Source organism: Capra hircus (assembly GCF_001704415.2).
Source record: "Capra hircus breed San Clemente chromosome X unlocalized genomic scaffold, ASM170441v1, whole genome shotgun sequence".
Lineage (NCBI taxonomy): Eukaryota > Metazoa > Chordata > Mammalia > Artiodactyla > Bovidae > Capra > Capra hircus.
In genome coordinates, this window is record NW_017189516.1 from 20531995 (window position 1) to 20546625 (window position 14631).

General features: G+C 47.3%; 1 protein-coding gene across 5 annotated transcripts in view; it reads left to right on the plus strand.

Annotated features, from left to right (window-relative positions):
* Nucleotides 1-13412, plus strand: part of KDM5C (lysine demethylase 5C) — a 31076-nt gene extending 17664 nt beyond the window's left edge. For 2 of the 5 annotated variants that reach the window (XM_013976534.2, XM_013976540.2), the window contains 14 exons: nt 1827-1946; nt 2058-2252; nt 6474-6655; nt 6745-6869; nt 6997-7144; nt 7752-7857; nt 8642-9000; nt 9582-9720; nt 10203-10382; nt 10524-10661; nt 10845-11444; nt 11723-11801; nt 11936-12135; nt 12241-13412. In XM_013976534.2, coding sequence (XP_013831988.2) covers nt 1827-1946; nt 2058-2252; nt 6474-6655; nt 6745-6869; nt 6997-7144; nt 7752-7857; nt 8642-9000; nt 9582-9720; nt 10203-10382; nt 10524-10661; nt 10845-11444; nt 11723-11801; nt 11936-12135; nt 12241-12600 — 2931 coding nt within the window. In that variant the 3' untranslated portion in view covers nt 12601-13412. The remainder of the gene's footprint in view (nt 1-1826; nt 1947-2057; nt 2253-6473; nt 6656-6744; nt 6870-6996; nt 7145-7751; nt 7858-8641; nt 9001-9581; nt 9721-10202; nt 10383-10523; nt 10662-10844; nt 11445-11722; nt 11802-11935; nt 12136-12240) is intronic. The other 3 variants (XM_013976535.2, XM_013976537.2, XM_013976541.2) reach the window with 3 other exon arrangements.
* Nucleotides 13413-14631: the final 1219 nt, after the last annotated feature.

The following is a 14631-nucleotide window of genomic DNA, read 5'->3' on the forward strand; positions in this document are numbered from 1 at the left end:
TAGAATTCATTGTATACTTACTGAATGTTGAGGTTCCCAGCCATCCTCCTCCACGTGACTCTTAGAACACTGGTAGCCAGACCTTTTTTTTTCAGGCACAGAAAATGGGAGAGTTTTCTCTGGGGACTCTTAACTGGCTCAAAAGGAAAGACCTAGAATTTCCCAAACTAAGTGGCTTTACCCTACAGTGAAGCTCACAGTTGACAGACTTCATCTCAGTACTCAGAACTTCTATTCAGTCTTTTCCTTTCTTACTTTTGAATATAGGTAGATAACCGAGAAAACTCTAGAACAAAGTAGAACCAAATGGTTAAAAAGCAGTTTGAACAGAGGCTAGGCTGGGAGAAGTAAACTTCAAAAAGAAAAGGAAAAGAAACCTCATTAAAACTTTCAGAGATGAGCATATGTTGCAAATGTAAAATAAGAACAAGATGCTATTTTAAAAGAACATGCTAAGAACAGAAAAGAGCTCTTGGAAATTAAAATTAATGATAACAAAAGTGGAAAACTAAAGAAAAAGCATAGAAGATAAACAGTCAAGGATATCTCCCAGAAAATAGAATAAAAAGTTAAAGGTAGAAAAAGCTAGAGAAAATCAGAGACTTTTCTTCTGGTAGTTCAATATTCAATAATTCTCTCTGAAAAGAGAATAAATGAAAACTGAAAGGATCAAATTATTAATGAAAGTGTTTAAGAAAATTTCCCTCAACTACAAGAGTTTCCAGAATCAAAGGGCCTACCCAGTACATGAATGAGAATAGATCCACACCAAGGTATATCTGGTGAATTTTCATATCAAACACTGGGACCAGAAAACTCGTAACAAGCTTTCTGAGAGAAAACTGGTTTCATTCAAAGCATTACAAATCAGAATGGCTTCAGACTTTCAAAAGCAACATTGAAATCCAGAACACTAGAAACATGCCTTCAAAATGGTTTTCAACTTAGAATTTTATATGTGCAGTCAAATTATCAAGTGTGAGGGTAGAATAGAGATATTTTTCTAAATTCTTCCCACTGTTTCTCAGGAAGCTGTTGGATGATGTGCTTAATTAAGCACAGCAAAGGAACAGACCAAGAAAGAGGAAGACATGGGATCTAGGAAACAAGAATCTGTCATGGGAGAGTGAAAATCCAGGGAGGGCAGCTGGGCCCAATTGTAACAGATCATAAGGCTCTATGAGAGATTGCTACAAAAGGTGAAAAGTGATAGTTTTACATTTGTCAAAAAGGTTGGGATTAAATTACTAATACATGCATAGAAAACTAAGCAAATTGAGAAATAGAAGGCTATTTTTAATATAGTCTTGAGGCGTGATATTTAGAATTGTTAAGGTGAATGCCAAAATAATCAGAAGAGGTGAAAACCAATGGCTGTAGGAAATGGAGAAATGGCAGGGCCTGCTGATTTTACAGCAGATCTTGTAGAACCACTTGGTGTGAAACTGCTTACATGACTGGTAACAAAAATTGTTACTGAGAAAGGAATAGCCAGCTTAATGGAAAGTAATATTTTGAATTTTTATAAAAATTATTAAGTTGAAATATTTTGGTATATTTCCTGCTTTTGACTCAAATTCTCTTTTTTAAAATTAATTTATTTTAATTGGAGGCTAATTACTTTACAATATTTCCTGTCGTCACAAATCAAAACCTTGAGAACAGAGACCAGTGGTCCTCTCTGTTGGAGTTGGAGTGTCTGGGAATCTGTTGTCAGACTGTTCCCTGAGACTTTCCTTCCTCTCTTTGAGGACTCTGCACTTAGATGAGGTTTCTGTAGACTGTGGAAAACTTTTATCTCAGCGATCTTGGCTTTTCTTCCTCAGGTTGTCCGCACAAACCAGTGTGCAGGAGAATTCGTCATTACCTTCCCTCGTGCTTACCACAGTGGCTTTAACCAAGGCTACAACTTTGCCGAGGCTGTCAACTTTTGCACTGCTGACTGGGTGAGTCTGGAGTGTGATGACGGGTGGCAAGGAGAAGCAGGAGGGTGGTAGGGAAGCTGAGGCACCATTGCCTCCAGACTTGGCCATACTCAACCTTGAACCTGACCACAGCTGCCAGCTGGGCGCCAGTGCATTGAGCACTACCGCCGACTCCGAAGATATTGTGTCTTCTCCCATGAGGAGCTCATCTGCAAGATGGCTGCTTGTCCAGAGAAGCTGGACCTGAACCTAGCAGCAGCTGTGCATAAGGAGATGTTCATCATGGTGCAGGAGGAGCGGCGTCTACGAAAGGCCCTGTTGGAGAAGGTGGGTGGTGGGGAGAGTGCACAGGATTGGGTACCCTAGTCTGGCAGAGATAGGGAGTGGAAGAAATAGGAGTAGGCACCATTCTTGGGAAGTACTGAAAAGAACTAAGTACTGAAAAGAACACATCTAAGTTGGAAACTACATTCCATTCTTTGCCATTTACTAATAACTGTTGGCAAGTTAATTTACTTGACTGAGCATCAGCATCCCCCTCTGAAAAAGAATGGAATTATAATAGTGCTTATCTTTTTGGATAGTTGAGTGGATTTAAGATGTTAAGTGGGCTTCCCAAATGGCTCAGATGTTGAAGTGTCTTTCTGCAATGAGGGAGACCCAGGTTCGATCCCTGGATCAGGAAGATCCCCTGGAGAAGGAAATGGCAACCCACTCTAGTACTCTTGCCTGGAAAATTCCATGGATGGAGGAGCCTGGTAGGTTATAGTCTATGGTGTCGCAAAGAGTCGGACGTGACTGAGCGACTTTACTTTCACTTTCTTTTCTTTGAAGATGTTAAGTAAGTAACCCATAGCAGGTGCTGGTATAGCTGCTATTCATGATTATGTAAATAACACAATAAGACCAACTTACATAACGAAACCCCCACTTGCTGGTAAGCTGGACAACCTTTTCAGGTTACCTCCCACTCTATAAAATGGGAATAAATACCTAACTTGCAAGGTGGTTGTAAAGCTTGAGTAAGGTGATTTATGTCAAAGCATCTATTACTGCACTTTCAGTGTAGCAGCTGCCATTATTAATAATATGAACAAAATAATTGAAATATGGGATATTAAGAAATGCCATTTTATTGCAATTCAAATGGTTTAGCAGTTCAGATTGGGTGTTACTGAGTAGAAGGCAGATAGATTCCTTATAACTTATCAGTTTTGTTTGAAGGTGAGTGGGACTGCTGTTCATGTAGTTTAGCTGCCTTCTTAAAGCTCCAAACTTGCTCAGTTAGGGAATTGATTTAGTGAGAGTGCTCCATAGGATGACAAAAGAATGCTGGTATTGAGGAATCCCATGCTGGATCCCTTTTCTTAAAATAAGGAAATTTAGGCTAATATTGTCTTATTTTAAAGCTCATTTATAACTTCCCTATGAGTATGGGCTCTAAGAATTGCAGCTTTGGTAAGTGTTGGAAGTCTGGGGCCTATCAGTCTGTGGTATTAGTTGATGGGCTTTTTTAGGCATCATTTTTTCTCTCTGTTCAGTGCTGTTATTAAATGATGACTTTGGGACTATGCTAGGCTACAGGAAGGAGCCAAAGTAAGGTGGGAAAAGTAGATGTTCCCATACTAACACTCAGAATTCTCTACATTTGGCCCTTACCTAGGAGAATAATTCTGGAACCCCTAGTCTCAAAATTCTGTAAAAGATTGTATGTGTGTCTGTCTGTGTGTTTGAGTCCTTTTTTAGCAAGAGGGCTCAAATTCTGTAAAAGATTGTGTGTGTGTGTGTATGTATGTTTGTGTATATGTTTGAGTCCTTTTTTAGCAAGAGGGCTCATAGCTTACATCCAGTTCTCTAAGGAGTCCATGATCCAAGAATAGCTAGGGGCTTCACCCTAAGAGCAGCATTCTCTAGCTTCAGATTCAAAATAGGCTGTAGTCAGATTCTTACTTTGTGCAAGTTACTCTCTCTAAGACTTTGAGATAGGCCTGTGAAATACGTGGCTTTATCTGAAAATTAGCTAATATCAGTAAATATTTGTTGAGTGCCTATTGTTCCCCTTCCTATAGTCATCATGTTATACATTAGACTTCCCCAAATCTATTTATTTTCTAACTGGAAGTTTGTGTCCTTTGACCAGCATCTTCCTATTTTCCGACCTCCCTAGCCCTTGGCCACCACCATTCTACTGTTTCTTTTTTGTTTTGTTTGGCCATGCTGCAAGCCAGCTTGCAGGATCTCAGTCCCCCCACCAGGGGTTGAACCCAGGGCATAGCAGTGAAAACCTGGAATTCTAACCACTAGGCCACCAGGGAACTCCTCCTACTCTGTTTTTAGGAGTTTGACTTTTTTAGATTCCATATATAAGTGATACTCTGTGATAGTTGTCTTTTTTGTCTGATTTGTTTAACTCAGTATAATGCCCTCAAGGTCCATCTGTGTTGTCACAAATGGCAAGGTTGCTGTCTTCCATATGGCTGAGTAATGCATATTCCATTATATGTATATGTACATATACACATACATATACCACATCATCTTTATCCATTCATCCATTTATGGACTCTTAGGTTATTTCCATATCTTGGCTATTGTGAATAATGCTGTAGTGAACAAGTTCAGATACCTTTTTAAGATCCTAGTTTCATTTCCTTTGGAGTATACCCGGAAGAGGGATTGCTAGATCATATGGTTAATTCTATTTTTAATTTTTTGAGAAACCTTCATATTGTTTTCCAAAGTGGCTGTACCAGTCTGCATTCCTACCACAGTGTACAAAGTTTCCCTTGTCTCCACCTTCTCTCCAACATGTATCTCTTTTCTTTTTGATGATAAGCCATTCTGACAGGTGGGAGGGGATGTTATGGTTTTGATTTGCATTTTCCTGATGGTTAGTGATGTACATTTTTTCATGTACCGATTAGCCATTTGTATATCTTCTTTGGAAAAACATCTTTTCAGGTCCTCTGCCCAGTTCTTATTCGGGTGTTTGGGGTTTTGCTGTTGAGTTGTATGAGTCCTTTATATACTTTGGATGTTAACCGTTTATCAGATAGACAGTTTGCAAATATTTTCTCCCATTCCATGGGTTGCCTTTTCATTTTGTTGATGATTTCTTTTGCTGTGCAGATGCTTTTTAGTTTGATATAGTCCCACTTATTTATTTTTGCTTTTGTTGCTTGTGCTTTTTAAAGATACCATGTACAAGAAATCATTGCTCACACCAATGTCCAGGAGCATTTTCCCTATGTTTTCTTCTAGGAGTTTTATGGTTTCAGTTCTTAGGTTTAAGTTTTTAATCTATTTCAAGTTAATTTTCATGAGTGATATAAGATAAAGGTCCAGTTTCATTTTTCTACATGTGATTATCCAGTTTTCCCAGTACCATTTATTGGAGAGACTAGCTTTTCCCCACTGAGTATTCTTGACTCCCTTGTCAAATATTAGTTGAGTCTATGTATGAGAGTTTGTTTTGGGGCTTACCATTGGTTTATGTGTCTATTTTTATGTCATTACCATACTGTTTTGATTACTACAGCTTTGTAATATAGTTTGAAATCAAGAAACTTGATACCTCCAGCTTTGTTTTTCTTTCTCAGGGTTACTTTGACTGTTGAGGGCCTTTTGTGGTTCCACTATTCTAAGTGCTAAGATACTTTTCTATGTCCTTAGTGACTTTACCTTTGTTAATCCCAACCCAATGAGGATAGTACTATAGTCTCCATTTTACAAAATAGGGAAACTGAAACCCAGAGAGATTTAAATAATTTACTCTGTATCCACACAGCTAGATTTGTAATGTGCAGTGGACTCATATGAGCAGGATTTGTAATGTGCAGAGCACATTTGTGGCAGGGTGGGATTTGTAATGTGCAGTGGACTTACACAGAAGTTAGGTCAGTACAGAAGACAAAAACTGTTAGAATCAAAATTTCTCTCTAAAATCCCCAGTTGCCCATAATGCATAGCATTATATTGTCTTTCAGTTACTCCGAGATAGCTGGCTTTTCCTCCAGTTTTGGAGTGGATTGCTTTTTCTTCATCTAATCAACAGATAAAGTCATTGGCTTAGGTTTGGAACTTTAAACACTGGATACAAGCACATAGTTTATTTCTCTTAAGTTATAGATGTGTATGCAGTGTGCTGCTAAAGCAGCCAGCACAGTGCCTAGAGCACAGTGGGCACTGAGTGCCTGGAAGCTAGCATTATTCCCCAGTACCTGACACTTGTCTTGGCCACTTCCACATATTGCCATCTCTCTGGTGCCTTGGTCCACGTTTTCCTCACCTTCTCTCACCCCTAAGGCCCTTTCTGCTAATCTGAAACTTACCTGATTTTTCTTCCTCTCAACCTACATTGATCTTACCTTGCTTCATATGATTACCCAGGTTTGAGAGTCTGGACTTCACAGAGGCAGTGTGATCTGTGGAGTTTTGTCTCCTTCATAGCTCCTAGCACAGATTTGAGTCTTTAACGTGGAGCTCAGTGGTGGCTGAGTTAGGGGTTTCTGCAGCCCTGTTCTGCTTCTATATAATGAACACCCCCAGGGCATCACCGAAGCTGAGCGAGAAGCTTTTGAGCTGCTCCCGGATGATGAACGCCAGTGCATCAAGTGCAAGACCACGTGCTTTCTGTCAGCCCTGGCCTGCTATGACTGCCCTGACGGCCTTGTCTGCCTTTCCCACATCAATGATCTCTGCAAGTGCTCCAGTAGCCGGCAATACTTGAGGTGAGCAGGGGGCTTACCTGGGGGAAGTGGGCTGAGGAGGGGGATGTAGAACTGGGCCAGATGTGCTCTTCCCTGCCCTCTTCCTGTAGGTATCGGTACACCTTGGATGAGCTCCCTGCCATGCTCCATAAGCTGAAGGTCCGGGCTGAGTCCTTTGACATGTGGGCCAACAAAGTGCGAGTGGCCCTGGAGGTGGAGGATGGGCGGAAGCGCAGTGAGTGATGGGGGGACGGAGGGACTCCACAGGCAAGTTCTATTCCCTTTTCTTCTGTACCCTCCACCCCCTTCCTCTGCCTTTACTCAATACTGCCTACTCCTTGCTGCTCTTATTCTCTCTCCAGGCCTTGAAGAGCTGAGGGCACTAGAGTCAGAGGCCCGTGAGCGGAGGTTTCCTAACAGTGAGCTGCTGCAGCGACTAAAGAACTGCCTGAGTGAGGCAGAGGCTTGCGTGTCCCGGGCTCTGGGGCTGGTCAGCGGCCAGGAAGCTGGGTATGGCAGCGTGAGGCATTGGGCACAGATAGCCTGCTGAGGAATGAGCACCTTAGGAAAAGGACTTTTGGTGGGGGGTGGTGGTGACCTCTGAGTACCATTAGCAGGTGACATCAACAGGAAGCTGACAGGCACTGCCATTGGAGGAACTGGGGAGGCAAGGAGGCCAGGCAGCTAGAACGGAGGGGCGTACCCCAGTTCGAAGAAAGCTAGGATTGTCTTTTTATCAGTACCTGAAGGTACTGATTTCAGACAGGCTGAGGTCAGGGAGTTGTTGGAGGTTTAGGAATAAGAAAAGGACACAGAAGCATACACTTAATCTGACTTCACAGTAGAATATGGATTATAATTGTCCAGCTTCTGTTGCCATCAATTTCTAAGCTTTCCCCATCAAATAAATCCTATATTCCTCTCTTCTAATTCTTTCCCCTCATCATATGAACATGCATGTATCTTAAAACTCTCTCTCTAACCTGGGCATTTGCAGGGAACTGTGACGTATGAGAGGTCAAGGTGGGCATGTATGAGGAAAGGTGTTGGGCCTTAGTATAGAGATGGAGGGAGGGGACTGGGTTGGACTTGAAACCCTACATGTGAAACTCTATAGCCCCCACAGGATGACTGGTCTGCAGATGACCCTTGCTGAGCTCCGGGCCTTTCTGGACCAGATGAACAACTTGCCTTGTGCCATGCACCAGATTGGGGATGTCAAGGTGAGGAGGGGTAAACTTGGGGTGCTGCTCAGGGTTTGGGGGAGAGGGAGGGGGACCTGAGCAGCAGGCCAGGACAGGATGCACCTGTGAGTAATAGAGGTAGGAGGCAAAGGGTTTAGCAAACTGCCTGTTAGAAATGGGATTTGAGGCACAAGTGGCAAGGGTACAGATACAGGATGTGTAGTCAAGGAAAGGTTTCCTCTTCAAGGTAGAAGAAGTGAAAGGAAGTAATAAGGGTGTTTGTGGGCCTGGAAAGCTGAGTAAAGTTCAAGAAGGTACAGAAATAGGATGGAAAGAGCAGTGGACACCAGTGTGAGTGTACAGATTGTGAGAAGGCCAAGCAACCTGTGCAGCCCTATGGACTGTAGCCCGCCAGGCTCCTCTATCCATAGAATTCTCCAGTCAAAAGTACTGGACTGGGTTGTGGTTGCCATGCCCTCCTCCAGGGGATCTTCCCATCCCAGGGATCAAACCCAGGTCTCCTGCATTGCAGGCAGATTCTTTACCTTTAGGGAAGCCCTTTAGACTCCTGACCAATCCCTATTAAGAATCTCAAGGAGTGGACCCAGAGATCTGTGTTTTAACAAATGTCCTAGGGTATGTAGTGGGCAGTGAGTATTAGGAACCACTGCTTAGGGCCTGGCGAAGGGAGAGTGCCTAGACCATGCTAGGTTCTCTTCCCAAATACTGAAGGGTAAGAAGGTAAGTAGGGCAGAGGTATGTGGTGGTGGGACCTCTGTGTGGGCTCTGCTGAGGAGTTTGTTTTTTGTTTGTGTCCTGGTAGGGTATTCTGGAACAGGTGGAAGCCTACCAAGCTGAGGCCTGTGAGGCTCTGGCCTCATTGCCGTCCAGTCCAGGGCTCCTGCAGTCCCTGCTGGAGAGAGGGCGGCAGCTCGGAGTGGAGGTACCTGAAGCCCAGCAGCTCCAGCGGCAGGTGGAACAGGCACAATGGCTGGATGAGGTTAAACGCACACTGGCCCCCTCAGCCCGAAGAGGCACCCTGGCTGTCATGCGGGGACTGTTGGTAGCAGGTGCCAGTGTGGCCCCTAGCCCTGCCGTGGACAAGGCCCAAGCCGAACTGCAGGAGCTACTGACCATTGCTGAACGCTGGGAGGAGAAGGCCCATCTCTGCCTGGAGGCCAGGTAGGTCCAGCTTCTTCCCCTCCCTGCTCTACTGCATCCTTCAGAGTTTAGCAGAGAAGCTGAAGATGATTCCCATGGGCGGCCTTGGGCACCAGACTCCTATACTGGTGGATTGACTAAGCCTATCCTCCCTCTTTTGTTTAGCTCTGTATTACACGTAGAGGCAGAGATAGTCTTATGGAGAAACAGATGGACAAATGCAGAGCTATATAGAGTACTAGCTACACAGGCTGACGTGTGCACACGCTCATGAGAAGGACCAACAAGCAGATGAACACCTGTCAGTAGAAAGACCCCACACATGGGACAGTCTGACAAACTGCAATTCCCAGGTTAATACTGTGTGTGTAGGCACTGCCAGCAGGCGGACAGACTGGTGGACAAACAGCATGGGGATACGGCAGAAGTTTTGGTGCGTGCAATCGAACAAGCAGAGACTGACAGCCGCTTGTAGGCAGAATACAAGCAAGTAGGCCCAAGTGGCAGCCACAGGGGCTCATACTGCTATACCCAAAAGTCAGGCTGGGCTTCTGGTCACGGAGACCATCCCAGACTGAGGCCTCTTTTTTCCCTACCTTTAGGCAGAAGCATCCACCAGCCACGCTTGAGGCCATAATTCATGAGGCAGAAAACATCCCTGTTCACCTGCCCAACATCCAGGCTCTCAAGGAGGCTCTTGCTAAGGCCCGGGCTTGGATTGCTGATGTGGACGAGATCCAAGTGAGGACCCTGTTGCCCCACCCACCCTTCACCCCAGATCTTCAGTCCAGATGGGAGAGATGTCATACACTGTGTTGTTCTGGGTTGAGTTGGATTGGCTAGAGCAAGGAAGGGGGCATAGCACATTGTGAGGAGACAAAACATGCTTGGTGAGCTGTGTGAAGAAGGGTTGCGAGGCTGGCCTGAGGGAAGATAGGATGCTGGTTAAGATGAGAATGGTAGGGGCAGGGAGGCTAAAAGAGGCCAACCACAACCATGTAACTGGTCTGGTGGTCCTGGGGACTGCCTGGATATCTGGAGGCTGAGCCAGTGGATGTACGAGTTGGAGGAGAGCGCCAGGTTGGCGTACCTTCCTTAGGATGAGTCTTTTCTTCTGGCTTAAGACTGTGAGTCCAGTCCATCTTCCCAATTCAGGACCAGGGTCAGAGTAGCATCAGTAGATGTTGGCGAGTGGAATTGAGCTTTCTCTTGCCCTGTCCCAGAATGGTGATCACTACCCCTGCCTGGATGACTTGGAGGGTCTGGTGGCTGTGGGCCGGGACCTACCTGTGGGGTTGGAGGAACTGAGACAGCTAGAGCTGCAGGTACTGACAGCGCACTCCTGGAGGGAGAAGGCCTCCAAGACCTTCCTCAAGAAGAATTCTTGCTACACTCTGCTGGAGGTGAGGCCTGGGACCTGACCCACAGCCTCTCCTGCCTCTGACCCAGATGTGAGACAGCTCATGTGAGAACGTGGGTTTGGGGGCTTTGGGTATGGGAAGGATGGGAACCCCAGACATTCCCTCTCTGCCTGCCTGCCTCAGGTGCTCTGCCCGTGTGCAGACGCCGGCTCAGACAGCACCAAGCGCAGCCGTTGGATGGAGAAGGAGCTGGGGTTGTACAAATCTGACACAGAGCTGCTGGGGCTATCTGCGCAGGACCTCAGGGACCCAGGCTCTGTGGTAAGGAGCTTAGGCCCAGATGGGGAGAAGAGTCTGGCAATGATAGTGTCTGAGCCTGGTGACCATGGGCAGACCGCTTGCTCCCTGTGTGTCAGTTCTCTTGGTTTGGGAGTGGGGTGTTCATGGTGCCAGAGAAGGAGGGTTGGGGTGCTGACCTCTCCTCCCCTGTCCTGGGCACGGCAGATCGTGGCCTTCAAGGAGGGGGAACAGAAAGAGAAGGAGGGAATCCTGCAGCTACGTCTCACCAACTCCACCAAACCCAGTCCACTGGCATCATCGACCACAGCTTCCTCTGCAACCTCCATCTGTGTGTGTGGGCAGGTGCCAGCCGGGGTGGGAGCTCTGCAGTGTGACCTGTGTCAGGACTGGTTCCATGGGCGATGTGTGTCGGTACCCCGCCTCCTCAGTTCCCCAAGGCCCAGTCCCACCCCATCCCCACTGCTGGCCTGGTGGGAGTGGGACACCAAATTCTTGTGTCCGCTGTGCATGCGCTCACGGCGCCCACGCCTGGAGACCATCTTGGCACTGCTGGTAGCGCTGCAGAGACTGCCTGTGCGGCTGCCTGAGGGTGAGGCCCTGCAGTGCCTCACAGAGAGGGCCATCAGCTGGCAAGGCCGTGCAAGGCAGGCTCTGGCCTCTGAGGATGTGACTGCTCTGTTGGGACGGCTGGCTGAGCTTCGCCAGCGGCTGCAGGCTGAACCCAGGCCCGAGGAGCCCCCTACCTACCCTTCAGCCCCCGCCTCTGACCCTCTCAGAGAAGGCAGTGGCAAGGATATGCCTAAGGTGAGCTGTGCAGCCCAGCTCTTTCACCCTCAAATTCCTGTTTCCTAGCCCTTGCCCTTAGGCTCCAGCCCTACTACCCCTGCTCTCTGACTTTTGGTCTCCTTTGGCCTGGCCTTCTTGCCCCATTCTGCCTCCTCTCCAGATCCCTGTAATGCTCAATGCTGGCAGCCTGTGTCTGCCCTTCTCCAGGAGGTGGAGGGTCCCAAGTCTGAAGTTGGGGGGCAGCAGTAGGATCTGGTTCTTCAGTTACCACTACCTTTTCTTGATCTCTCTGGCAGGTGCAGGGGTTGCTAGAGAATGGAGACAGCATGACCAGTCCTGAGAAGGTAGCCCCGGGGGAGGGCTCAGGTAAGAGAGGTAGGTCAAAGTGTGGGTAGGCTGTTAGTGGATTTCACCAGAGTGATCCCTGTGGTCCTTAGCTCTGTTGGGGTAGGGGGCAGGGGTATAACCAGGAGTAGCCTCTAACACAACCTGTCCCTGCAACCCCCCAGACCTGGAGCTGCTGTCCTCGCTGTTGCCACGGTTGACTGGCCCTGTGTTGGAGCTGCCTGAGGCAACCCGGGCCCCCCTAGAGGAGCTCATGTTGGAGGGGGACTTGCTTGAGGTGACCCTGGATGAGAACCAGAGCATCTGGCAGCTGCTGCAGGCTGGGCAGCCTCCAGATGTGGAGCGGATCCGCACACTTCTGGAGGTGAGAGGACAGGTCCTGTGCAGAGCTAGGAGGTCAGGTGGAGCAGGCAGGGAGCCCAGGCCTGACCACTTGCGCTGCACCTCTTTTTGCCTGTTGTGATCACAGCTGGAGAAGGCAGAGCGCCATGGGAGCCGAGCACGGGGCCGGGCACTGGAGAGGCGGCGGCGGCGGAAAGCAGATCGGGGTGGGGAGGGTGATGACCCAGCCCGAGAGGAGCTAGAGCCAAAGAGGGTACGCAGCTCAGGGCCAGAGGCCGAGGAGGCCCAGGAGGAGGAGGAGCTGGAGGAGGAGACTGGGGGTGAGGGCCCACCCCCACCCCTGCCCACCACTGACAGCCCCAGCACCCAGGAGAATGGCTTGGAGCCTGCACTAGGGGCCAGTTCAGGCTCCTCAGGCCCTTTCCCCACTTTGACTCCCCGGCTGCACGTGCCCTGCCCACAGCAGCCGCCTCAGCAACAGTTGTGACAGTGGCTGAGCCTAGCACAGACCCCAACAGAGACCCCTTGGCCTCAAGGATCCTCTTTCTGACCATCAAGCCTGCTTCTTGGGAGGTGGGCGAGTAGGGGGGATGACCACCCCAGCCCACCCCTGAGTCCCTTGACTTTTATATTCTGACTCCAAGGTATTGTTCAGACCTCAGCTCCTGGGGGCTGGCCCCTGGAGTCCCCCTCCCTGGTAGCCTCTAACCAGCATTCCTAGACACCTGAGGCAGATAGATGGATGGGCAGGTGGCAGGGGGTGGCTGGGGCTGGGCCAGCACCATTCCAGAGAGACAGCCAGTGCATATGCAGACTGGGGGAATCTCCTCTCCTTTCTCTCCCCAGTTGTGGCCCTGGCCAGGCCATGCTACACTAACCTCACCTCCCCCTCACTCTTTCTCCTCCTTCCCCCCTTCTCCTGCCTCCGTCCCTCCCCTCCCCTCCTTCTCCCTTCCCCTGACTCCACCCAGGAGGAGGAAACTTCACATAGCTGTGCTCACAGTTTATTATTTTAAATAAATTTGGTTGGGGAGCTGAGGAGGGCTCCCTGAGATCTGAAGAAAGCTTTTGGTGCTTGTCCTCATTACCACCTTGACCTTCCCTCCATGTCCTGCCCTGTCTCCTTTCCTCCTCCTGGGTTCATGTTGTAATAAAAGAAGATTGTTGGTGTGTAATTAATTTGTTCAAAAGAAAAAAAAGGCAAAACAAGAAACTTGGTTCCAACTGAAGCCTATTTTAATTTTATTTTATTATTTTCCTCTTGTTAGAAATAAAACCCTTAGCAACATTTTTTTGAAACATGTTTCTGAAGTGCGTTTCTCTTCGGAAGGTCTCCATCACCTGTCAGTGAAGAGCTGCAGTGCTGGTGGAACACGAGGGCTGAAGCCAGGGAACTCTGAGTTCTGAAACGAGTTCTACCAGGTTCTCCTTAACCATGGGCAAGACATCCCAATTCTCCCCCGACTCCACCCCCAAGCCAGTTTTAGCCATCTCCCAAGAGATAGGCCCTGGCACGTAACTCCTGCCACAGCCTCCTCCAACTTTATGCCCTCCTATATGCCCTCTTCGAGCCCCTAGAGGTATGGTTTGGGGGCAGGGCTTTACTGAGGTATAATTTACACACAAAATTCACCTGTTTTAAATGTACAGTTCAGTGATTCAAAGGGATGTTTCTATCCTGCTTAAAACCATTCATGATGCATCATTGCCCTTAAGATACACACGGACACATGGTTGAGCCTTAACAGTGGGTTTGAACTATGAGGGTCCACTTAAACTCAGATTCTTTCCAATAAATATGTATTGACACTACTGTACTATACACCATGTGTCAAGTCCACAGATGATATGGAAGACTGGCTTTAAAGTGACATGCAGATTTTCGACTGCACAGGGGTCGGTGCTCCCTAACACACATATGTACACACACACCCGTGTAATCTCATTTTGGAATGCTTTCCTGTCAGACCCATATGCTGGGTCTTTCAGGGGCCCTTCCCTGGTTTTTCTCTACCCTAAAGGGTTTTTCCTACCTCTGTGAATGAGGACTAAAGTTAGGTCATTTACAATCACCAAGTTCACTTTTTAAAAAACAGCATTACTATAATAGATTTTACATACTACACAGGTTTCACTCACTAAAGTATACAATTCAATGGCTTTCAGTATATTCTAGCTGCATAGTCACAACTGCAAAAGGTTTTAGAACATTTTTGTCATTCCAGAAAGAAACTCTACACTCATTATGCATCATCCCTCACCCCTGGTCCCCCACTCCTAGGCTACCACTTAATCTGTAAGGGTTTGTCTATTGTGGACATATATAAGTGGGATCATACAATATGTGATTCCTTGTGACTGTTCTCTGACAGCGTAATGATTTCAAGGTGAGTTCACTTTAAAATATATTAATGGTGACTTTATATTAGGTAGATTTTTTTCCCCTCCTGGGCCCCAAAGTCTTTAAAATGAGGTTGACTAAGGCTCTAAAATCAGAGATCACTGGAGTTAGTTAACA